The sequence below is a fragment of the Podarcis pityusensis genome (assembly GCF_964106645.2).
Source record: "Podarcis pityusensis genome assembly, chromosome: 6".
Lineage (NCBI taxonomy): Eukaryota > Metazoa > Chordata > Lepidosauria > Squamata > Lacertidae > Podarcis > Podarcis pityusensis.
The window spans coordinates 61,179,457-61,205,840 of NC_138030.1; the positions used below are offsets into that span (position 1 = coordinate 61,179,457).

Genomic DNA, 26,384 nt, shown 5'->3' on the forward strand with positions numbered 1-26,384 from the left:
TGGGCAGCTAGCAAATGAGAAGAGTCGCAGTTTTGAATTCCCGCCCCCCGCTCGCGCCGATGGTGACCCTCTGCCGTGTAGGCAGATTTGGTTTCCTCCTCAGTCCCGGAAGCGGCGCCACTGGGGGGTTCGTAACGGCGCCGACTGGCTCTTATGGTAGCCGGAGTGGGTCAAACGAGTCGGTAGTGAAGATCGGAAAGTTTAAAAAAAAAGAAAAAGAGTTTTAAAACAGGAGGGCCTCCCCCCTCCCCTTTCTCGCCTCCTTGTGACTCCGGCGTCCTCGGTGAGCGCGAACTTTTGGGGTCGGGTTGGGGGAATGAGGACTTCGGGTTCCTCGGGGCCGCTTTCAGTGGGCGGACAAGCATTTCAAGGCAGGGGGACCCTGATGTGTCTTGGGGGTTCCTCTGGAAATCCTTTGGGGCTTGGGAACGGACGGGGAGCAGCCTTGTCTTGTAGAAGAAGGAGGGGATTTTTTTAATAGGACGTTGAGAAACATACACAGTCATCTCTTCCTATATTACCCAGTGATTTTGGGAAATAACGGCCTCTGCTTTTTGTACTTTATCTGGAGGTTTTGCAATAAGGGCACATCTTGGGTCGTGGCAAAAAAAGGCACGTCCCTGAATAAGGTTTCCGCTCGCAAATTTATTTTGTGCCGCCTGCAAGCCAAGGAGCTCCCTCCGGGCTCCATCTGGGCGCTGAGATGCCACAGATGACCATTTTGGTCTGACATCTGTCGAAACGAGGCGTTTCAGGCTACAGCTGTGTAGAGAACTTAGCATTTCAGGGTTTGTTCGTTCGTTTGTTTTTACTTATTTACTCTAAGCCACCCAAGCAACTTTACGTTATGTATGACATTTGTATGCCACCCTATAAGTAATAAAATCCCATTCAGTTTGGTTGCTTATTGATACTTAGGCTGCAGCCCTGTGCATGTTGGCACATGAGGAAGTCGCATGGAGTTCAGTGGGTGTTACTTCCAGGTATGTGGGTGCAGGATTGTGAACTTAGTGGTTTTTTAAACAGCTGTCTAAAAGAAACTGTGTGAATGTGTGCCAACCCCATTTAGGACAGTCTGCTCTTTTTCATCTGCTGCTAAAGGTATCAATTTATTTATTTACTAATGGCTCAGGGCAGTATGAGGTGAGAATAACCTCTTGTCTTCAGAAAAATCTAAATTGGTTAAAGCTACCTCAGGAGAAATTTGTCCTGCTTAATATAGGCATCCCCATCAGACCAGCATTGCACACCCTTTTGTACTTTTTTTCTCATGATCTGTAGAAATATAGATAAAAACAATACCAAACACACTTATTTCTCTGGCATTTATCCTGAGTCTTTCCCTTCTACATCTAGCCCCAATATTTCTCCTTAACACACACATTCATTCCCCAAGGGAAGCCCCTGTCCTCTAAGCTTTCTCCTTATTCTCCATGATCTTAGCCTGCAAATGATCCAGTACTTTCAAACAGTCTTGGAAGCAGCTTTGGGTTTTCTGGTATCTAAATAAAAATAAGTTTACAATTTTTGGCTAGCCCTAGTAGCCAAGCCAAAATCGTGGTTTTAAGGACCCTTCCCCTTTCCTTGTCACTTACTTCACCCTGCGCCCCTGCACATAGTCAAGGACTGTCTTTTTGTGCCCTCCCTAGCTTCAAATCTGGAGCTCAAAAGAGCTGCAAGGAGTTGCGGGTTTGGCTGCTGTATCTTACATGATGCCCAGGCACTAAGGAAACTCTTGCTTCACTTTCTTGCTGAAAAGAGGGAAGCGTTCCATCGTTAGCCACTACAGGCTTGTTTCCAATTCTCCAAAACATTGTTTGAAGAGTTGGAAACATTATGCACAAAACCACCCAAATGAATTTAGAATCTTGCTGATTGTCATTAGTATGGCAATTGAATAAACTCTAATACAGTTTCCTATGTTGTCTCAATAATTTATATTTTGTATGTTCCATATGGGAAGTTTTCAAAGAATGCTTTGGATTGATAGCTTCTTGTTGCGTAAGAAATAAAAATAGTGTTCTTTGAGATTCAACTAGGGCAGGGCTAGTTAATGTAATGCCCTCTAGATGTTGTTGGATTCAAAATCCCATCATTCCTGACCATCAGCCATGCTTGGGGCTGAAAACAGGGGTATAAATAATAAAATTGTTGTTGTTATTATTCTTAACATCTGGAGGGCACCATATTGGTGACCCTTGATAGGTGCTTGGGCTTATTTTATCCCTGAAATAGCCAGAGAAAACTTTCAGAGCTGCAGACTTGCAGATAAATTTTAGCTTTACGAATGCCCTTGATCTTAAAAAGGCAATGAAAGAAATCAGCCCCCCGGAAGCTGCTATTCTTCAGCCATTTACACTGACATAAAATCTGATGGAGCATATGCAAACTTATCCCTTCTTTCTGAAGTTACACTGCTGATACACGTATCTCCATGCAGCATTGTTTATGTAATGAGATGTCTGTTCAAAATTAAGTACTCATATTGTGAAGAAATTCTTGCTTTGCTAACCTTGCTTTGTTTGCTTAGCTGTTTTCCAATGCAAATATTTACAGAGGTAGAAAGGAAGGTTAACACTCAACAATAGTTCCTCCATCCATATCCATCCAAAATCCATATCACAGCAATACCATTAGTAGCAGCAAAAAGACAAAGTCAAAGGAATAAATTAATATAGTCTGTGAACAAGCAAATAGAAACCTGACGTATCATGGTCATTATATAATAACAAACAATGTGAACCATATACAAGCCATTGAAATTATTTAAACAGCACACTACAGACAATTCCCCAATAAATTTGGAGTAAGATTTCCATAATTAAAACTCATTTCCTGCTTTTTCAACTAACAGAAAGCATGTATGAATGGCAGCTCTCACTGCCTCCATTCTTTGGTGTTTTTCTTCCTTTCTCATTAATGTCAATACAGTACACCCAGAAAACATATTATTAAAAATATATTTTTTAAATCACCCATTATGATATAGAATGTATAATGTAAGGCCACTATACATAATGTAATTGAAATACCTGTTTAGTTTTGTTAAATGTTTTCATGGTAATCTTACATCAAAATCCAATAACATATGGCTTGACTTGGCACAGTATTTGGTGACATTTTGGTTAGCCTGTTAAAGGTATTGCCTTAATACAGATTTTGATTTTTTTTTTAATGAGCCAACACACCTGACCTTTACTTGTATTCTTCGTTTTATAATTGAAAGCCATGCAATGTATAAATTTTCTAGTGAATTTTTAAAGTAGCTCTTTTGCAAGAATAATCTAACATATTACAGGAGACTTTGTTTTGGTAATTTATTTTTAAGCATACTCCTCTTTTTGTTTGCAACCCAGATTTCTTCCCTTTTAATACATTTTGGACTGGGATAGAACCCAACTCTCTTAAATAGAGCATTAATATTCATGAGCCCAGAGTCCTGCTTCTGAACAGAATAGACATAATATAAAACTGTGTCCCTTTTGCAGCAATTCAAATATTTTTCTCTGTCTTCCAATTAGTGTTTAGGTGTTCTCAGATGTACACCAATGTAATCTATGTACACAGGACAGTTTACTGTGAAATAGAGAGCATTTGGAGGACATTATGTTTTATTTAGCGTTGGGTGATAATTTTACTGTTGTATATTTGGAATAAAATGTTTTTATTATTTATTCATAGAAGTTACAATTGCTTTTCTCTCTGCAAGTGGAGGCTTCTGAGATTTTATTGCTCTTCCTAGTCACAATATGTTCAACCACCTAATAACACAAGCATGCTTAGCTATGCCCTGAGTGTTCATGGATGTGTTTATTCCTTTTTCTTTTGCAGTAGCACAGATTAGTGTCTTTTGAGACAGTGATGGCTTTTCCTCTTGAATCTGAACATGGAGGCCACAGGGACAGATGAAGTAGAGAAAATAAAATCAAAGTTTATGTCTGCATGGCATAATATGAAATACAGTAAGTGAAACGCGATAAATTGCATTGCTTAAAACAATTAATGGAAGAATGCAACCTCATCTTTGAAAATGGATTATGCATTGTCTCAAATGACTGAAGCTGGTTTGCTGTTCCCAGTTAATGTTAACTGTTGTTAGTGCTGGTGCAGATGCAAAGCTAATACTACAAGGGAAGGAAGTGGGAATTTGCACAAGAGAGAGCATGAGTCGTTTTTTGAACTCTGAGGCCCAGTCGACTCATTCGGATGTAATGCTAAGCCATTTCGTATTATGTGAATGAGGCTTGGGTTTGTCAACTTCCTCCCCATCTCTCCTCTCTCAGTGCAACTGCAAAAAGGAGATCAGAAGCATTCATTTCTATTTTTAGCTAACCTTTGTTTAGCATTATGTCCAAAGCAAACTATTTTACCTATGGTTTATGGAAACAAGCCAGCTTTATTAATAATAATAATAATAATAATAATTTATACCCTGCCCTCCCCAGCAAGGCCGGGCTCATGGTTAAGCCATGGTTTATGAAGTTGGCTTGTTTTCATAAACCATAGATAAAGTTTAACCACAGTGTCAGGTTTGGCTACACTGCCATCAATTGAAAAGAGAGCTTTTGATCTAATTGTGGGAGTGTCAGAGGAAGAAATGCATGAACCACAGTTTAGTACTGTGTCTGAAACAAGCCAGTGAGATAGCAATTAGGGTGTGTTTAGTGCTAATGAAATATTGTTGCTTTGTCCTTAATTAAATTCTCAACTGTATGGTTAAAACATAGTTTAGCTGAGTAGTCTTCAACCTTTTCAGACCCAGTACCTACTTTCAACCCAAATATGTACATGGGAAAAAATTTCTTAGTTTTTTTTACCATATATTTGTATGGTGGTAGTATGACCTGTCTTAAATCAGGCCATGACCTGGTGATGGGTCCCAGCTGAAGGCTGATGATTTAGCTTGTGAAACCCAGCCTTTCCCTTGGAGGGCATCTGTAGATAGAGCTACTTGTCATCTTGCAGGTTGGGAGGTTGATGACGTATGAAACTGCCATAGCCATGATTAAGAAAGTGGCTGTGTTACTTCTCCATTAGTTGACAAATTTTTCCTTCCAGAAATTTCTGCACCTCTTTGGACACCTACTCCTATATCACTTTTAAAAGAACCACTTGCACTTACATAGTCAGCAATAGCTGGGGATAAATCAGTGTATTTCCCCATTCTGTGAATTCCATGTAATCAGATATCCATGACAGATACAAATCTATTCTGGTATCATAGTCCACGAGGAAGATGCTAAAAAAGGGGAAGAAGAGGATAGCTTGAGAAAAGAAAATATTTATGAAACTTTCTGCAGAAATAACCAAAAGAGCAACTGTTGTTTTGTAGTTCCTAACAATTAAAGCTTAAAGAAAGCTTGAAAGATTCTACTAGGTTTTTGTCAGGTTTCTGCTCTCAGTAAAGAGAAACTCAAAAGACATAACAATTTGAAGACTTTTAAAAAACAAACCAGTCTTTAATTCTGTTGCTGTTTAATTTTTATTGTTTGCCCTGGATTTCTGGTCCCTATTTTTAATGTGCTTTTAGCCTTCAATCTAGCTGTTTTTCAACCTCATTTAGCCTTTCCTTCCTCTATGTGAGGAGCGGGTCAGGGTGAGCACCCCCTGCCCACAAGTTCCCACGACCATGTTGAGGACTGAATATGTTTTTGTATTTGATTGCTTTGAGTGTTGCCTTTCAGAGGGATGATATGGGCTGGATAGAAATTTTGTGTAAATGCTTGTTTATTTATTTGAAACATTTATATAGTACCTGTTTCAAACAAGATTGGATTTATTTCTCAATACTGTGTTTCCACTAGTTGTTACTGCTGCTTGGAAAGTGAAACTTTCTATGTATGTTGTTTTTTTAAAGTGCAGACATCAACATAAACTATTTAACAAATTTAACATAGGAATAACCTAAACCCTATTTGTGTTGTACAAAGCAGAGGAACTTGTTTTTAATAAAAGCTGAGACTGCTCATTTTCTTCCTTGCTTTCTGTGAACTTCATTAAAGTTGGCCTGGAGATCATTTCTAAATGTCTTACTTTGCTTTTCTTCTTCTTTATAGGCTGGGTGTTGAAAACAAAAACTTACTTTAGCAGAAATTCTCCTGTCTTTTTGCTGGGAAAATGTTACCATTTCAAGACTGAGGGTATGTGCTGCAAGCATGTAACTTGCTCTTCAGTCCAAATGGACATTGATGCATATATATTACTGTTTCCCACTTGCAATAAGTGGCTGCTGGAAAAGTCTTACATTCCATATGTGAAGGATCTTCATAGGACATATTAAAGCTCTGTTCCCTTACTTCCAATACACCCAAAGTTGTAGAGACAGCTACCAACACAATCTGTGTGAAGCCAGCATATACCTCTCAGATCCTCTCTACTTTGTTAAGGACCTTGATGAGTGCAGTTGGAGGGTTGCGTGAGGCATGCATAGGCCTCAAATTCTTTATAGTGGCTTGTGAGCATGTGCAGACTGGGCAAACAGGGCTTTGTAAAATCCTGTGCCAATTCATTTGTGTCTAGGCAACAATTGTGCTCATATGTCAATTACAGCCCTGCCTTAATGTCAGTTACCGTATTTTCTTCGGTTTTCCTTTCTGCAAAAGTTCTCTGCAGGATAATTGTTTCTATAATATGGAAGAATGATATAACAAAAACCAATCCAAACTGGCAACTGTTTCTGTTTGCCTTCTGATTTTTATATAATTTTTTCTCCCACATTTCCTTTAAATATTCTGACCTGAAGACACTGGCTTTACCTTTACTTTTTATGGAGTGAAGCCTCTAGCTCAGGGGTAGGCAACCCAAGGGCCGTGGGCCACAAGCGGCCCACGGGGGTCATTTAACCGGCTCACGAGCCGCCCAAAACCGAGCCACCCACTCGGCGAGTCCCCGCGCACTGTGCTAAACCAGCGCAGTGTGGCGCAGGGACTCCCTTGCGCGGTGCCGGAAATCGCGTCTGTGCAGGTGCAGACACCAGAAATCGCGGCCACGCGCATGTGATCCAGTCCAAAGAGGGATCTCCGCTGGAGTGAACCGGCCCAGTCGAGGTAAACTTTGCTGACCCCTGCTCTAGCTGTATATTCATTCCCTATGGCAAATACCTGTAAGCTCAAGTTACTATTTTTGTTTTATTATTTTGTGGAGATTTCTCATAGTGGGCTTTGTACTGTTCACAGCTCTGATAAACTGTACAAGATTTTGCAGTTGGTCACTTAGTTAAAACAAGTACTAGTAAACTTTTTTTTTTTTTTTAAAGAAGCTTGTTATGTCTCTCTCTTATAGAGTCAAGTGACACGTCACCAAATGGGTCAAATTATGATATAACAGATGAAGGGATTTCAAGAAACGTGGAAGAGTTCCGTAAAGATTTTATTTCCAGAATATGGCTGACATACAGAGAAGAATTTCCTCAAATCAAGGGCTCAGCTTTAACAACAGACTGTGGCTGGGGCTGTACCCTGAGGACTGGCCAGATGCTTCTAGCACAAGGACTTATTCTTCACTTTCTTGGTAGAGGCAAGTTCACCAGATTTTTGTCCTGTTCAGTTAACTTTTAGTTTTTGATTTGAGGGAATAGATAACCAAAGGAATTGGGCCATGTGTGCTTATGAGAACGAAGTGTGTTAGAATTGTAGAGTTTGAAGGGACCACAAGGGTCTTCTAGCCCAAACTCCTGCAATGCTGGAATTTATTGCCCATCGTGGGGCTCAAACCCACAGCCCTGAGATTAATATTCTCATGTTCTACCTACTGAGCTATCCTGAGTGTTAGCCTTTCAAATTCAGTAGTTCTGAATGATTTTTAAAGAACAGTGTGGGGGATGTATTGGTGGGTGTTGTGAAACTCTGTAGAAACCTTAATTATGCAATCCTTTTCCAAAATGGATGCAACTTTCTAATGCTTGTGTTTGGCAAGCATGGATGTATATGTTTTCTTCCCCAAAAACATGTTGCTCTTCTAATGTTTTTTACCCCAAAGATACCTTGACTTTTGTTTCTTATTTAGCATTTGAGAGGATGTAGCCTGTTCCTAAATCTCACTAAGGCAATATCTTGTGGCAATGAGTTTCACAACCTAGTTGTAAAATCATTTTGAGGAAATTGCTTGAGGACATTTAATAATTTTAAATACAAATTAATTTATTCTAACTTCTTGGAAACCATGTTTAATTCTTGGAAAAATGAAAAACAATTCAATTGAAAAAGTTAGCAGTTAAGTTTGGTGTAATTCAATGACATTTCTTAATTCATCGATGCCCCTTAATCCTGTTCTGTGTGAAAAGTTGTGGTGGAACTGTTATAAAATCAGTGTTGTTGTACTTTTATTCGGAAACTCTGGGATAGTCTGGCTGGTGCTAAATCTCTGTTGTTTAGTGTAGAGAACAGACAACTTTAAGCGTCTTTAAATTTCCACCAGATAATTTAAAATGAATAAAAATTCTTTAAATTGTTTACTAGCAGGCAAACCATTAACTATATGCTGTGTCTGTCACAGACTGGACGTGGCCAGATGCATTTGTCATTGAAAATTCAGACTCTGAATCATGGACAAGTCACACAGTAAAAAAGCTCACTGCATCCCTCGAAGCATCACGTACAGGAGAGAAAGAATTCAGGAACCAGTCAAGCCACCACAAGCAAGCCCCAGGGGGGAACTGGGGGAACAGAGAAAGGAGGGATGAACACTTTCATCGAAAAATAATATCGTGGTTTGGCGATTCTCCACTTTCAAATTTTGGCTTGCATCGCCTAACAGAATATGGAAACAAGTCTGGGAAAATAGCTGGAGATTGGTATGGGCCAGCTGTTGTAGCACACCTTTTGAGGTAAAAACAAACTAAATTGTCTTTCACTAATGTATCCAATGGAGGGAGAGCTCATTTTAGCACTGTCTTGAGATTGTCAGCTAATTAGAAAGTAACAATTAAAGCTTTAGCTATATATCCTTGTCATTAGTGATTCAAATTCATAGGATGTGTTCCAGAAAGAAGAAAAGGAAGGAGTAGTGAATATTTCAAGAATGGTCTCTGTTCAAAGTTTCTTTTATTTCTGAAACATTTCCGTTGGATTATTCTAGACTACAAAGATTTGTTCCAAACCTAGACTTTTCGTAGGGTATCTTGAATGAAATGTTCTAAAAACCAACAACTCTTTTAACCTTGGAACATGCATAACATTATAGACTACTACTTCTTTTTTTTAATACTGTAACCTGGGGGCTGTAATGTACTGATAGTGTAATGAACTGTCAGAGTTTAAAATTGATGTTTTCAGCATTTCTTTGCACACATCAAATTCTTTTGAAATTGTAAGTGTATGGGACTATTAATATTATAATTACATAATAGTAAAAGTAAAGGGTCTGTGACATTCAGCCTAGATTGAAAAAAAGAAAAAAGCTGAAAGTCAGATTTCTCAGTACAGGGTGCCTTTATGTGCCATTTTTTTGGACACCATTGATTTTGTATTTTTATAGTCTTATGTTCTAGGTGGGTCCCAATATGGTCATAAATTGAATCATTAAACTTTCTAAGCACAAGAGGCCAAAGTGCAGATGTAAATTTTTACATTTATATAGATGCAGGAGTCATGTGCTGCTTGTATAGCAAGAATATTCACCTTGAATGAGACTACTGGGAAATAATGCAGTGTCTTGAGAGGTGAAGGTTATTTATGTATCCAGTTGAATTTGCAGAGATAAATAATTGGAATTGACACGGAAAACTTACTAATATTTTCCTAGAATTTCACGTTACGCTTTTCAAAAAGGAAGCTTCTAAGGTTTTCATGTTCAACTTGAATATTTTCTGTAAACCAATACCACCAGAAATTTATCCATTGCATGGCCACCTTATCTATTCATAGTACACCCCTTCCCCACCCACTTGGATCCCTCATACAACTTGGAGCTGATTGTTCTTCAGAATGCTCTGAGGCCATGAGTAGCTAACCTTTGGGGGCAATAACAGTATACATACTTGCACGGGAGTATTTCCTACTGAAACTGGTGGGCCTTACTTCTGGGTAAACAGGTTTGTGCATTTAACTTTGGAGCTAAGGTCATACAATGATTATATATACAGATTGGGTTGGATCCAGTCTAGTAATGATGTACAGTCCTTGTACTCCTGGAAAAGCTTTTGCAGAGGGTTGATGGACCCTCCGGAACAGTATGGGATGTGATGGTGGAAGATTCGGGGACAAGGGGAAAATCAGGATCAAGGGTGAAGAAAAGCCTTTGCCCTCTTTCACCAGCAGAAACCCTCGGCCAGATCCTGTGGGGGGACAACCCATTATGTCTTTGTGTCCCATAACATGCTCCCAAATCTATTTTCCACATGTATATGTGGTTGGTTATGACTGATGGCAGATTTCCACTGTGTGTACTCTGTATCATAACAGGTTTGTAACATGTTGGCACATTATAGTGGGCAATTGGCTTTCTTCACGCATTTCAACAAAGATGTGTGCAGTTTCCCTAACTCAGATTTTTCAGCATTTCTTCTTTAGTAAAGCAAGCTACAGTGGTACCTTGGGTTACATACGCTTCAGGTTACATACACTTCAGGTTACAGACTCCTCTAACCCCAAAATAGTACCTCGGGTTAAGAACTTTGCTTCAGGTTGAGAACAGAAATCGTGCAGCGGCGGCACAGCGGCAGCAGGAGGCCCCATTAAGCTAAAGTGGTGCTTCAGGTTAAGAACAGTTTCAGGTTAAGTACGGACCTCCGGAATGAATTAAGTACTTAACCTGAGGTACCACTGTATACTAAAACAGTTTCAACTTGGTGAATTAGCTATCTGCTAATTGGAAGTAAGCATAATGAAAAACAGACTGGCATTGTCTTATGATGCTTGTTTTTAAATTGCTTTTGTTTTCCTTGCTTGCCACATTTTGCAGTCTGCGAATTACACTTGTAGTTCATCTCTGTGGCAGATTAAGGCTGTGTTTTTCAGCGCTCCTGCCTAGTCTATTTCTCCAGAGTAGGTGATTTGAGGATTGTGTCCTAATAAAACTGTCGGCACATTTGCAAAGCTAAACAGGGTCCGGTGGGGTTTCAAATTGGATGAGGGACCGTGTGTTGAAATTATTTCACTGAAGGGGGTTGGACTAGATGATCCTTTGGATTGCTTCCAACTCTATGGTTATGATTCTGCACCTTAATTCTGTGCATTGTGAACCTAAAGTAAGCCTGTTTGTATTTAGAAAAGCTGTTGAAGAGTCAAAAGACCCTGAGTTACAAGGAATAACTGTCTACGTTGCTCAAGATTGTACAGGTAAGGGGGGTATATTGTGCAGTATTCTTGACCAATGCTAGCGTTAAATCTTACATTTCTTTGTGATGCTAAAAACATAAGAGTTTGATCCAAACATAGAGTTTGATCCATTTTGCAAATGGATAGGAACATTTCAATTTGTACTCCTCATGATAGCTTCCTGTCTCAACATTCCAGAGAACCTACTTATTCTTAACCAGATTTTTTTTTCTTGGGTGGGGAGGTCCCACAATGCAAACAAAACCCCACTGACATTCTCCTGGATCAAAAGCTTTACAAACAAAGTTACACATTGCAAAACTTCATATATAAATAAGGTTAATATTAAGCATTTGGGTTAGATTGTAAGCTCCATGGGGCAAAAAGCTTCTTGTTGTTTCACTCTGCGGTGTTATTGTATATTGTTGGTGCAATATACTGAAAATTACTGAATTCCTGGGGATCAGTGTTGCTGCACCGACTCTTAAATGTTTGTTTGAGTAACATTTTCTAATGCTGAAATATGGAAGCCTTTTCTTTTCTAATACGACCAGAGGATTGTGCACTTCTGTAACATCTGCCGTGAGCAGGTCCTCTGAACTTACTGACTCAGTGTTTCAGACTCATTCTTCTTTCCCAACATGCACAAACCATTTTAAGTGATATATTAATTCTTTTTCTCTACGGAAAAAAAATTTCCGAGTAATTAAAAGTATAGTTTAAGAAAGCCATCTTCTCTCTCCTGTGCTATTAGATCAATGCAAAAAATTAATTTCCTTCTGCCCTGGAGTAATAATGAATGTTTTCACTTTGCATTGAATACTCAAATATATCAGGCAGGCAATAAAGCAAACACAATCGCAGTTTCCTTATTGGACGAAAGCAGCATAAATGCTCTGATTATGTATGTGCTGCTTCCAGGCGAGGTTGGATACTAATGCTTTTGCTGAAGTCCCAGAGGGAGATGCGTAACGCTAGGCTTCTGGTAGAGATGCTGCTGTGAGTGATTGCCCCAAAGCTGTGATATACCCAGGCTGTAAGAGCATGAGAATAGCCCTCTGGATCAGGCCAGTGGCCCATCTGGTCCAGCATCCTGTTCTCACAGTGGCCAACTAGATGCCTGTGAGAAGCCAGGGCGTGGAACGGAGCACAAGGGCAACACTCTTTCCTCCCATGGTTTCCAGCAACTGGTATTCAGAAGCGTTGCTACCTCCAGCTCTGGAGGCAAGAGCATAGTCATCCTGGCTAGTAGCCTTGAATAGCCCTCTCTTCCATGCACCTTCCACCCCCTGGAACAGGACAATGTTAGCAGCAGCTAGAAGGTCTGTGGGACATGTCCAAACCAGGTATGCCTATGGTTTGCCTAGGCTCAACTGCTTGCTTTCTTAGCAAAAGTTCTTGCAGATTTAATTACGGCATCAGGTTTCATGACTATGCCATAATACAGTGTGGTTGTCTTGAAGCTGCCACAAGACAAATTGCTGTTTATGCTCCAGCAGACTAGCAGAGCCCTCTGGAAATCCCTTGCATTGACATATCTGCATCGGTGTGGCCTAGGAGGGAGAGATGGCGAGCCTAACCCTATTTGCCTGGGAGTGAACCCTGATGAATTCAATGCAACACACTACTGAATAGATATGCTGTAAATCAGCAAAGTGCTGTTTTCAGTTGGACTCCAAGATCTCTTGGTGCAGCGCGTGGGTGGATTTCACGCTATATTGACACAGCAGTGGAAACCTATTCATGACTAGTGAGCCAAGAAGCACCAGTCCCATCAGTTCATGTTACAGCAGTTGGGCTTCGTGCAGCGCAGGGTTTGTGGCATCTCTGGTTTCTGCCCTTAGGCATGCACACTCACACACTTGTGTTTCTGGCCCTCAGTGGGAGAACACCAGAATCCATGAGGAGGGCCAAACAGTGCCAGTTCCCTCCTGTCCCCCTTAGAATCAGCAGATACCTTGTTTTTTGGTTGGTTTATTCAGTGTGTATTTGGCTTTGTTTGGTTTATTCAGCATGTGTTTGAAAACGCGTTTTTAAAAATCTCCCTTACATTTCGTGTTGCCTCATTCAAGTTTACAAGTCCGATGTTATCGATACGCAGTGCTCTTTTGCGGATTCTGAAAAATCGGATGCCAAATCTGTCATCATATTAATTCCCGTGAGGCTGGGAGGAGAAAGAACCAACATGGAATACCTAGAGTTTGTGAAGGTATGAAAGGAGTTTCAGTGTCACTTTTCAGAAAGTAACACTAGATGGTATAAAAAGACAGTTAAGGATGGAAATCTTCAATCTATTAAAAGTATTTATGATTTTTACGGTAGTAGATCATAAAGTTTGACTTCAGAAATTTGAAATTTCAGTATGCAGACATAATTGCAGGGCTAGGATATTCAATGTTAAACCAGTTATAACTATTCCAGTCCCTAAATGGCTGTCTTGCTGATGCAGTAATTCAGGATAAAGACTGATCTGATTTCACCTGTATTGGTGGTTCATTCAGTGAGCACCCCCATGCATCCTTGATTTTAAAATGTTACCTAGGATCTTCATCTGTTCCCCACACTTAAGCAGCTGATTAGTGGCATTTACATTAACAGTATCCGTTTTCTGTCTCAGTGGTGCTAATAATCAATTTAAGACTGTCATGGAAGCCCTAAAGATGACTATCTCAAATATCAGCAATAGTGTGCCGTCCCTTCAGTCTATGCTCTTGTGACCCTCCTTTTCCGTAAAACACTCGGATATCAAAATTAATAAGCATGTTCAGACACTGGGTAGTATAACATCTGCTGCTGCACCCTGTTGTACCCATATTGGCTGTTGTACTATAGACGGTTCATTGTAATCTCTCCGTTTGGAAATTGTCCTATCCTCTTGCCTATTTTACACACTTCGAGTCCTCCCTCCGTGGAAATGTTTTACCTGGGCCTGTAAAAATACTCTTCTGAATTAATGGAAGCTGTGCCTAAAGGGAAGAAAAGGGGACCAGCCCTGCTTCTATTTTCGCCAAGTAGTCTTAAGAAGCAGAGTCTACTTGATTAGTCAGGGGTTCAGAGGCTGTGCTAAATGAAGTAAAATGACAATATGGCAGCTATTTGTTTAGCCTGCTCCAAGTGTGAAGGTTTTAAAGTTAGGATTTCCTTCTCATTTGCTTTCTTGTCAATGTCTGGAAGGACAAGTGTCATGCTCCATATGTACATGGACACACAATGAATAGCATCAGTTGAATGAAAAAGAGGATGGGTTTAATTTTGCTTGTCAAAGTAGTTGTAGACGCCAGGGAAACTGCACAGGTTTTGTCAGGCATATTAGCATGCAGTCCTTTGAAATGTGGACCTTTAGATTCTTTATCCCACAGCAGGCTTAACATCCCTCTCTCAAATGCTCCTTAGTCTCAAACTCATCCCGAGTGTCAGGCTTGTTTGCTCCTTCCCTCCCCGTTGTGGCTCAGTGCCTAGGTCTTTTCGCCATTGTTGTTACTATTCTGGAATGGCTTATCCATGCTTCCTGCAACCCCAAAGTGCTTTCTCTGTGCCAAGAGGGGGAGGAGGCCACTTCCTCCCTGGGGCGGCGAGGAAGCCTTTGGGAAGTGCTGTCCAAGCAGATCAACCCTTTTGTAGCGGTCTGCTTCCCAGCAGAACACTCTGAGATGGAAGGGGCGGAGTGACCAGAGATGCCAGGGACTGCCAGGCCAAGGGATTCAGGCAGCCCACAGGTTGCTCAGTTCACCTCTGCCTCACACTTTCTCTGAATGCCTTTCTTAGGTAAATGATACAGCTCTGCTTTCCTCTTGTAAGCAGCTTGTACTGAACAAAATTAGCCAGCATGGAATTAAGTCTACTGTGTGGTAATCCTGCCTCTCCCCCCCCCCCCGCCCCATTTATTTATTGTGATGACAGGGGATTTTGAGTCTTGAATACTGCATTGGTATTATTGGTGGCAAACCTAAGCAGTCATATTACTTTGCTGGATTTCAAGGTTAGTATTTTAATAAGGTATGTCTTTTTCAGTGTGGTATACCTCTCCTCTTCTCTTCTCTTCTCTCCTCCCCACCCCCTCCCACCCGCCAAGCTTTGGAGTTAATAGAAACCCCCTGGGAAGTGGAATGATTAAAATAGCAAAATGAGTACTTTATTAATCAGACTCACCAAAGTCCAGTCATTTGTCATTTGCCCTATATGGTAATTGGATTCTGTAAAATGTACATTTAATTTTCTTTGTTGCACAAACAAGGCATAATTTATTTGTTTCATCAAACTCTCTGAGCCTTTCACTGCTTACTACCTGGCAGATCTTGGTTATATATTTACCCTTTAGTAGTTTAAATGGTACAGGTTGATGACCAAATGACAAGCAAATATGTTCTTCCTGTCATGATGAGGGAGTACAATGCATTTTTCATATGCAAACTCCTGGAATATAATTGTGTGTTTGTAAAAGTAATTTTATCTCCAAAAATTAAATGACAGTCTCATCACTTTATCAAAATTCTGCTTCTACAAGCATATTTGATTATGCAAAAGTTAATCTGTCCTGCAAAAACCTACGCTTCAGTCAATGAATATCAGCCTGGCAGGCAGTTACTTGCTGGGGGTGTCTTTCCCCCCATGGTTCTGCATAGAAATTGGATTGTAAGCAGTGTAATAATAAGGTGTTTTTTGAATTACTTGTCTTTTGTTTTGTCCTTGTAGATGACAGTTTGATTTACATGGATCCTCATTACTGCCAGTCTTTTGTAGATGTCAGCGTAAAGGATTTCCCCCTCGAGGTAGGATGGATAAAGAGCCAGCACTGTTTGCTTCATATATGAACCAAACACTAATTACTTAGATCGTTTCTCTTTCTTTCTTTCTTTCACATAGAATCACAAAAAGAAATAAACTAAAAAACGAACCAAGCCAAATTCATTGCTGATGTTTTGTATACAGTGGAATACATAACCTCTGCGTGTCAGATTTTTGCTTTGAGACAACCAAAGTCTAGTTTTGGTGCTTTTGCAACGGGAGTAGCATAACCTCACTCCTTGTTACTCCCCTCCCACTTACAGGAATTTCAAGTGCTGAGTGTCCAGCTTCACTGCTTTGGGAAGGAGAGTTCTCTCAGTTGTGTGTGTGGTTCATACATTAACAGCTCTATGCTCAGACTAGATGCTGCACGTGTGTGGGGGGGGGGGTTCCCATGACTTTCCCAGGCTTGGAACTAGGGGAAGGGCTGTATCTCTGTGGCAAAGAATCTGCTTGGCATGCAGAAGGTCCCAGATTCAACCATTGGGATCTCCAGGTAGGGCTGGGAATGTTCCCTTCCCGGAATCTTGACGAGTCTCTGCCAGTCAGTGCAGACAATACTGAAATGTATGGACCAGTGGCCCGACAGTTTCCCAAGTTCCTGTGATTTAGATGGCGGCCACACACAAAACATCGGGGAGTGCAGTGCCTCTGCTATGCCCCTGGGACTGTTTACGGAGCTGAAAGCATGTAGATGGAAATTGTTCTGAGATTATGAATGCCTTTACTTGACCCAGTTACAGATAGGTAGCCGTGTTGGTCTGCCATAGTCAAAATAAAAAAAATCCTTCCAGTAGCACCTTTAAGACCAACTAAGTTAGTTCTTGGTATGAGCTTTCGTGTGCAAGCACACTTCTTCAGATACTGTATCTGAAGAAGTGTGCTTGCACACGAAAGCTCATACCAAGAACTAACTTAGTTGGTCTTAAAGGTGCTACTGGAAGGATTTTTTTTATTTTTACTTGACCCAAGTTGACTTGCAATGCAAACCTATGATACTTGAATGCAACGGAAGGCAGCATCCCACAATGAAGGTGTGTAGCACCCCACTGTGCTATCTGCTTTTTCTCCAGACTTTTACCTTTCCCATGACAAAGGCTGAACATGGACCATGATGCACAAAGAAAGAAGCACCCCCCCCAAAAAAATTTGCTTCACTACTTGCTACTAGCAGCAGCTGGCCCAATTTACAGCTAGTCTGCGTCCCAGGAACCCAGGTCTCAGGAGCACAGGAGTGCTGAACCTGTGGCCATCCAGATAACTTGAACTCCACAGTTTCCATCAGCCAGCTTGGTTAGAGTTGATGGGAAATGTAGTCCAACAACATCTGTTGGGCAGTAGGTTCTCCTCTTCATATTTTTTTAAAGCAAGTTTCCAGACCTCTGTCAAGGGGGTAAACTTGAAATCTGCTTGAACAACTCATAAACAGACAGGGCACAGCAGCCCCACCCATTTTGTGTTTAAAAAATACTGGCTGCAGTGTGAATCAGAGCTTTTGAGCTAGCACTGATGAAGATCCTAGTCACTCCTATAGTCTGCGCAGCTCATCTACTCAAAAGGGCCTTTTCTCTCACCCCACTTGAGCTGTTTACATTAATTCTGCACAGTTTAGCGGCTGCCGCTCAGGCTCAGGCATTTTTCCATCTGGATTAAATTGTGCAAATACTTTTTAGCTTGTGTGTAATCCTCAGATTAGTAGTGAATTAGTAGTGAATAAAATAGTAATATTAGGTACCCCTGCCCGTACGGGCCAGTCTTGACAGACTCTAGGGTTGTGCGCTTATCTCACTCTAGAGGCCGGGAGCCAGCGCTGTCCGCAGACACTTCCGGGTCACGTGGCCAGTGTGACGAAGCTGCTCTGGCGAACCGGCACCAGAGCAGCACACGGAAACGCCGTTTATCTTCCTGCTATAAAGTGGTACCTATTTATCTACTTGCACTTAAGGGTGCTTTTGAACTGCTAGGTGGGCAGGAGCTGGGACCGAACGACAGGAGCTCACCCCGCCGCAGGGATTCGAACCGCCGACCATGCGATCGGCAAGTCCTAGGCACTGAGGTTTTACCCACAGCGCCACCCGCGTCCCTAAAATAGTAATATTAGTAGTGAATAAAATAGATTTGCACATACATATCCATTGTAGTATTGTTAAAAGGCTTTTAGCAGGTAGCAGTCCTAGATGAGAAGTTAAGGAACGAGAAGTTAGGTTACAGCAGGTCGAGAGAGAAAGGAATAGAGAGATGTCTGTGTATTATAGTTGTCTATAGTTTATGGAAACGATTTCTTATTAAAGTAATATCTGTTTGCTCAGTTCCTCAATAATCATTTTTTTATAACAACAGTGTCTGATTCTTCCTGATGTCCGAGGTAAAATGGCTACCTGAACATATGTGGCATAACAAGAACATGCCGATTTGGGTGGTCTCACATTGCAAGAAGCACTCTTTTAACAACTGAATTGTGGATCAGACCTTAATGTTGAGTGAATGTAATAATAATCTGTCCTTGTCTAGGGGTGTCAAAAACTAACAGAAATTGCTTTCTTATTGTAGGTAACAGTTCTGCTAGATTTCTCCATATCATATGTTTTCAGAATTGATAAACTGTCCAGGCTAAGTTGAAAATCAATCCAGTCTGCAGTCAACCTACAGAATCTATTTGTTTGGAACAGCCTGACCGCTGTTCTATGCATGTAGAGTGTATTTTCTAAGCATTGAGATAAAACTCTGGATATGCTGCACTGCTTTTCCAGTGCTGCTGAGCTATCCCCTTTTGTGTGTGTGTCTGTTGGGAAACTTCAGGTTAATGTATTGTATCGCTGAATTTCAAAAATGAGAATTATTTTTCTAAAGTGGATAAAATGTTCTACTGGGTTACTTTTCTCTGTGTTTAAGAAAAGTAGATCTATTATATTGGAATCTCACTAATAAAAAGTGCATTGCAATGGAAAAGATACATCAGTGGAAAGGAGGTATAATGAAAAATGATTTCATCCAGTTCTTCTAAGCCCTTGCAAATTTCTGTAAAACAGTAGGGAGACAAGAGCAGCTATCAGGGAATTGTTATTGCTGGTAGATGCTGGCAGTAGGTCTCTAGGTTTTCAGAAAGTTTTCTTTCCCAGTCTTCCTTGGCAATGCAAGAGACTGATCCTGTGGTTATTTGCAGGCAAAGCCTGTGTGCTTGCCTGAAAAAGTCAGTTGGGTCATGAAATGGTCAACTTCTCTTTTTATAAAGTTCCTCCCCTGGAAACAGTCACTTAATATCCTTCATGACTTGCATTTTGCAGATTCAAATGTGCAGAGAAAAGCATGCTTGTTACTTTAGAAGTGCCAAAAATAAGGAAGAAACAACACTGTCTTAAAATACCTGCAAATTATGCCAAATTTCTTTTCTTGCAGCACCCATGTTTTTCCACATTGCAGTTGGAGATGATAGGTTTATTATTTTACTTGGAAAAAATGGGAAATTTTGGATTTTTTAAAACATTTAGTTGACTTTAGCAGCTCTCATTTTTACCATGTAAAAGTGCTTTTTGTTAATTGAACTGGTAAAACTCAGTCAGTTTCATGGAAATGTTTTATGAATCATTCGGAAACAGGGCGAGTAATTGTATCTTATATCAATCATTTTCTCTTGTGCTTTTAAAGCATTTTTAAAATCTTTCATCCACTTATAATTACAGTCATTCCACTGCCCTTCTCCAAAGAAGATGTCTTTCAAAAAAATGGATCCTAGCTGCACTATAGGGTTATATTGTCCAAATGTGCAAGCCTTTGAAAGGGCCTCTGAAGAAATAACTAAGGTAAGCATCCACATGATGAAACTGATACTTTACCTTGTCGTCCTTTACTTTTATATTATTTTATTTTGGAACATCTTAAATATTACTCTTCAAGATATATTATCAAGGCTTGAGCCACTGATATGTACTGGCAAAGACAAATATATAAGCCCACCAGCAATCTTTTGTGATCCCATTACATCAGCACAATTGAATTGTAAAGTCTAGATAAAGAAATATCTTAAGTAGATGATTCAGTAACTACTTACACAAGAGTATTTTCAGCAGATATGCCTATCACCAGAGAAAATAGCCTTTCTTAAAAATAATCTGCATCTTAAAAGGCAGTTTTTTTGGGGGGTGGGGATCACTGACCAACTTAACTGAATTACATGGGGTAAATGATCTTGCAACGCATGCCTATGTGTATTGTAGAAGTTAAATTAACTCTGAGATAATTTCCCCCTTCTCAATTATATCAAGACCAAGTATAAGGTTGTCCCACTAGGTGGCAGCATTTAAACGAAAATATTTATGCGGAAAGCTTCAGACACTGAATGATCTTCTACACAAAAAGAATCTTTTAAAAGGCAATTCCTTGGGGATGACTTTAAATGGAAATATTAAATCAAACTAAATTGTGCATTATTATTTGTTAGTGTAAGTATGTTTGTTACATTTACAGTTAAAATATTATTACTATGTGTTAGCACCATTTTAAATTTACTGTGAAAGTAAGCACATCCGAGATACAAGCAAACACAGGGTTGTTTATTACATCTGGTATAAAGTAAGAAAAAGAAAATAAAATTGTTACATTTAACACATAAAAAGGGAACAGCCACTATATTTGCACAGTAACACACGCCACTTTCTCTTAATTGTTCGTGCTCACTCCCATCTACTCATCTGTTTGTTTTCATCAAGCTGACATAAATAGTTGCCTTGCTCAAAAGTACGATAGACATTTAAAACTATGGTGGTTTAACAAATTCTTGTCTGAAAGATGGCATAGGAGAAGGCTTTCCTAGTACCACTCTTACAGCACTTAGGGTGCAGTCCTATGCATATTGTGCAAGTCCCATTGGACTGATTTGCACTGTTAAAGCTGCTAGGTATTGTGGAGTGGAAGTGTGAAAGTAAAAAAATAAAAAGGAAGGATCTAGGAAGAACCCATGTCATATTGACTCGTTGGCCTTGTTTGCATCTAGCAGTGAGCCATGGTCAGAAATAAACCATGGCTTGTCATGAATGAATGAATGACATGCTGGTGCAGACTGCTCAGTTTGCATGTAATGCTAAGCCAAGCTTTGTGGTTTGTTTCTCCTGGAGATCCTGGCAGGATGGAGCAGGCACGATTGACCAGCAGGCAGCAGCACACTGCTCATTCATAGTAAGCCATAATTTGCTTCTGGCCATTTTTGTTTCTTTATTTTGCTTGATAATTGAATCTACCTTCTTAACAATTCATAGATGTTGGAGGCCCAAGCTTTGCTCACATCCTTCATAAAGAGAGAGAGAGAATATGCCGCAGATTTAATAATCCTAGAAAGTAAAGAGGCATTCTGGAGTGGGGAAGGCTTAGAGAGTGGTTTGTCCAAGGCTATAGTGTCCATGACAGAAAATGCATTTGAACTAGACTTCTTGGCTCATAGCTCACATTTGTAGCCACTAAATACATTGCACTGCTTCTTAACAATTCTGGAGATTAGAATTCTCTGTACAGAAGTCTGCCTCAATCAAAATTACTTTTCTTGGGAATCAACATCATTTTGATTCCGATTACATTGCATCATTTTTCATGTGTATGCTTCTACAGGAATAATTCCCAAATCATTCTTTTGAAAAGAAAGCACTACATACCTTAGAAGCCAGCCCCTGTATCAGCAGGGAGGTATACTAGTTCTGTGTGGTTGTCTTCCTAAGTGGGGAATTGTTCAAGCAGTGGTACAGAACCAGATATTTTAAAAGTCTTTCATCTCCTTTGAAATGGTCATGGCTGTGTATTTTTTTCATGTACATGCGTACACCATTTCATTTTGTGAGAATCTGATAATTTGGTGTGAAATTTGATAACAATCTTTTTTTCTATCTCAAGCAAGTTTCTAGCTCATGGCTTAATGTGAATTCAGAAATATATAGGCAATTTCTGAAGATAGCTGAAAAAGCAGACCAAGAAGGGCTTTCATTGGGTAAATGGATTTCAGCCTATCAATGCCCTTCACAGCTCCCGTATCACATTTCGATTTTGTAGGTCTTGAGTGTCAAAGATTAAGAAGGGTAAAAAATTAGTGCAATCATTTCCACAGTTCTGTGGTCTGAGTTTCCTTACATTCCCTTAACAGTCAGTATTTAGGGAATCGTGGTTTATTATATCTAGTGTCCTCCATACAAATTTAGCATGAAGCCACTAGACTAATGTATATCGTCCTTGCAAAATTGTGTGTGTGTGTGTGTGTGTGTGTGTGTGTGAACACATATATTTTCATCTATAATGGGAAGAAACTCATCAGACACTGAGTAAGTGGGGAGCGGCTTTTACTTAGTCGTGGTGGTGGCTGTCATGTTGTAAGACACCTGTCAATTAGGAGGGGAAGGCCTGCCAGCTAATTTCACAGGCTACCAAACAGCCATCAGAATACCGTGAACTTCTGTTACTGATGTGGGCTGAATTGATCCAACAGCCAAATGATAAAAGGTTGTATCCAATTATCTTGTCCCTTGAGATCTGTTGCCCTGTACCACCTTCCTAAAATGTTCCCCTTTCACATGAGCCTCCTTTTTCCGTCTCTCCTCTGCTCACCTCTGCTCATGTCGTGGTTCTCCTTGCCCTTCTCTTTCACAATACTATCAGAAGGATGTAATTAAACTGGGATAGAACAGTTTAATGTAATTAAACTGGGATAAAACAGCAGAGCACAGTAAAAAAATGTGGAATTTGATTTTACTGCAAGCATGATTTTCCCGCTCCTGACTGTTGTTGTTTAATACCTCATTCTGCTTAAAGATTTTTAAAAATTGTTTTGGATTAAATGTGCAATTAGAACTATTTTTGAATTTCTGATTTGACCACTCCCTCATGTAGATTAATCTGTAGACTAATGTGGCTTTTTAATATGGTGCTGTAACCATATATGTAATTTAACTGATTAAAATTATAGCAGTTCAAAGAGCTGGTGTGAAGCTTGGCTTTGAACTTGCTAGGTTTTAGATGTTATATGAGAGAGCTGACTGGGTATGATTTGTTTATCATTTGTTTCGCTTTGGGTGTAATTCTACCATGCAAATAAATGGGTGTTCTAGGTACAGATCTAGTGCACACACATCTCTGATGGGGAGATGTGGCATTGGGAGGTGTGCCACAGACGTGAAAAATATTTATTTGGGATGATTTGCATGCCCTTTGTGCAGTGTTTTCTGCTTGGTGTTAAAAATGAATGCTCAGTTGACAATGTACACATAGTTGGAATAAGAGCAGTGCAATGTTTTTTGTCTTCTAATCAATGTTTTCCTCTGATCCTGTGTTTAATTGTAGATCCTGAAATCCTCATCTAAGGAGAATTACCCTTTGTTTACCTTTGTAAATGGGCATTCTAGAGACTATGATTTTCTGATGAGTCCAGTCCTGGAAGAGAGAACCCTTTTCTCTGAGGATGAAAACAAAAAGTTGAAATGTTTTAGTACTGAGGACTTTGTCTTGCTGTGAGGACATTTTATTGTATTTATTCATTTGAAATATTTATGCCCCATCTTTCCACCTGTCAGGATCAATAATGTGGCTTAACATTTAATATTAAAAACAACAGATAAAACAGCCAGCCAGCTTAACTGAAAGCATCAATTCACAGAAAGATAGAAATAAAGCAATACAATTATCCAGGTCTGCTACTGATGATCAGTTCCACCAATGCGTTTTCTAAATCCCAAAAAGTTGGGGAGGTGGGGGGAAGAACAAAAAACCCCTCTTGGAAGGGAATTCCACACTCTAGGCACCACAACAAAGAAGCTTTGCATAGTTAGTCTTAACATTTCTCAGGGCAGGGGAGTCAGAGCCGAGTTTCTAGCTGTGGCTCAAGTGAAGCCATTGCACCTCCTACCAGTGAATTCTAGGTGCTGAAGATTCACACATGGGTTAATATGTACTGTACTTTACCTGTCTGAATTGCCTGAGGGAGAAGCAGAAGGGTGAAGCAAGTCCCACCCCACCCCCCCAAATCCCATCTCCTGTATGAAGTGGCATCAAGTTGGGATATTTTAACTATCGTTTGGACAGCCCTTCTTCTCATAGCGAACCCACAGTGGTGCAAGAGGTGGCCCTACCTGAAGCAGATGTATGCTCCTAGGTGTACATCTAGGTGTGGTTTATCAGTTTGCTTTGTGCTTGATGGGAAGCAGTAGTTTTGGTGCGTGTGAAGTCTTGGCATACCTTCTTGCCCTGAAAGCAACACCAACATCTGTAAAGGCATTGTTGGCCTGGCCTCAGCAGCTGACGTATTCTCTAGACGTTTGGATTTGTCCACCAAGCTCGCCATCCCATAGTCTTACCTGCTGTGGCAGTTCCAGAGAACAGTAAGATAACAATTTCCCTTTGAAAATACATGTGTTGTGTTCTTCAGGTTTCAGATTTTGCCAACGTGTTTTTTTTTTAAAAAAAAACACTCTTTGTAAATTTATTATTTTCTTAGATTTTCTTAGATAGTTGATGAATAATGAAATGATGCACTAGTAAAGGAATAAATCATTGTTTCACTTCAAATATGGTACAATATTGAAGATTATGTGCCAGAGTTACTTTCTCTTTATGGTTTGCAGTGTAATCTAAATATTCCCTATTCAAATCAGTTTTTTGACATTGACGCCACATATTTTTTGGGATCCCTGATTCAGAGTATCTGTGATGAACTTCATTCAACCCACTAAAAGGCAGCCGGGCATGTGAGGTAACTTATATGGCGAGTTTGCAGTATGGATTCAAATCCATTGAGAACAAGTATTTAGGATGTTGTCTTAATTTAAGATGAATGTGGATAAAGAGTCAGCAAATAAAAATATTAGTGTTACTCTGTCTGAACTCCCATAATGTTTAATAACATAATCATGAAGTGCCACTTCCAGTGTGCATCTTGCTCAAATGTGCATCTATTTTTAAAAAACACAACCAGTAATATGGATGCAATTGTGAAAGCTGAGCTATGTAAGTGCATTAAGGTACTGCTTAGCAATATTACCTTATAATGGCTAGTCATTAAGATCATAGTGGAATCTTAATAAGAAGAGCTAATACAGTATTGGCTTCTCTCACAATTTGAAAAGGTACGTTACCAATAATAATCTGCAACCAATCACAGTAGACACAAACAGTTATTACACGGGTGCTGTGTGTTTTGTTTCCTGTCTCCAAATACAATTTGGATGCTTACAATATTAACACTGTAGCTTGTAAATCAAAGCATATAACTGCAAGGTGAGAAGTTAACAGCAGACACGCAAGGGGGTGATGATCTGGTTTGTGATACCTCTAGCCACTGATGTACAGTTAGAAGTACCAGTCACTTAGCATGTAAATCTCTAACAGCAGGCTTAATTTCAGCGCAGCATATTTTAAGTGCACACAAATAAGATGGGGAAGAAAACTGTTGCTTTATTAAATGTGAAAATATTAAATGCTCATGCCTTCATTTTAAAAATGTATCGTTATTCCTGGGATGATTTTTTTCCTGCTTTCTAAAGAAACAAGCTATGTAAAATGGCCTGGCTATTGGTTCTGTTTGTTGTAACCCAACATTCTGCTACAGTTGTCTTGTCTGAATAATAAGCTCCCTGTACCTCCTTTTTACAAGGATGACAAAAAGGACAATTTATAGACAAAGCACAAAACTTGTTTGAACTGTGCCCAATGCAGCTAAATGGGGAACTTGCAAGTCGAATGATGGCTCATTCAGTGGCAAAATGTTTGGGAAGTCATGAAGTGCAATCTTTTGTGGAAGTAAGTTCCAATGTGTTAAGTGTGGCTTACACTCTAGTAAGTGGTAAGCAAATCTAATGCACAAACTTTTTATTGGTACATGACAATAATGGTAGTGTATTAATTGTAGTATATCTGTATATACAGTTGTATATTTTTCACTAAACAGTACAAAAGACCATTTGTGCATTTCTGCCTTCTTCTGTGCTTCTAAACTACTGTTATTCCCTTTATACCTTTAGTTGTTGTTGTTTTTTTTAAGAATGTACTTACCTTTTGCCATTTGACTAGCCCCCAAAAGGAATAAAACTTAACTAGATTGTAGTTTATGAAGGAGCAAAGTTCTCTATGGCAGATCAGTAAGACTTTTAACTTACCGTATATACTCGAGTATAAACCAATTTTTTCAGTACATTTTTTAGGCTGAAAAAGCCCCCCTCGGCTTATACTCGAGTGAGGCAGGTGGCAGCGGCGGAGGGACGAGCGCCTGAAAGGAGCCCTTTCAGGCTGCTCCTCCACCTTTGCCGCTGTTGGCGGTGGAAGAGGAGAAACGAGCAGCCCGAAAGCAGCCCTTTTGGGCTGCTTGTTCTTCCTCTGCCG

The 26,384-nt window shown here is 39.9% G+C and overlaps 1 protein-coding gene across 3 annotated transcripts; it reads left to right on the forward strand.

Annotated features, from left to right (window-relative positions):
* The first annotated feature begins 111 nt into the window (after positions 1 to 111).
* Positions 112 to 25,963, forward strand: ATG4C (autophagy related 4C cysteine peptidase). Of its 3 annotated transcripts, XM_081011847.1 has the most exons (12): positions 113 to 283; positions 919 to 983; positions 3,832 to 3,962; positions 6,057 to 6,140; positions 7,282 to 7,515; positions 8,494 to 8,824; positions 11,206 to 11,276; positions 13,328 to 13,464; positions 15,156 to 15,234; positions 15,948 to 16,024; positions 19,721 to 19,840; positions 23,355 to 25,963. In XM_081011847.1, exons 3-12 carry the CDS (start codon positions 3,887 to 3,889, stop codon positions 23,523 to 23,525), a joined length of 1,380 nt encoding a protein of 459 aa, XP_080867973.1. In that variant the 5' UTR covers positions 113 to 283; positions 919 to 983; positions 3,832 to 3,886; the 3' UTR covers positions 23,526 to 25,963. The 3 variants fall into 3 exon arrangements, with proteins under 3 accessions (XP_080867974.1, XP_080867973.1, XP_080867972.1); XM_081011846.1 differs by lacking the exon at positions 919 to 983 and having other exon boundaries at positions 114 to 283; XM_081011848.1 differs by lacking the exons at positions 919 to 983; positions 19,721 to 19,840; positions 23,355 to 25,963 and adding an exon at positions 18,591 to 19,701 and having other exon boundaries at positions 112 to 283.
* Positions 25,964 to 26,384: the final 421 nt, after the last annotated feature.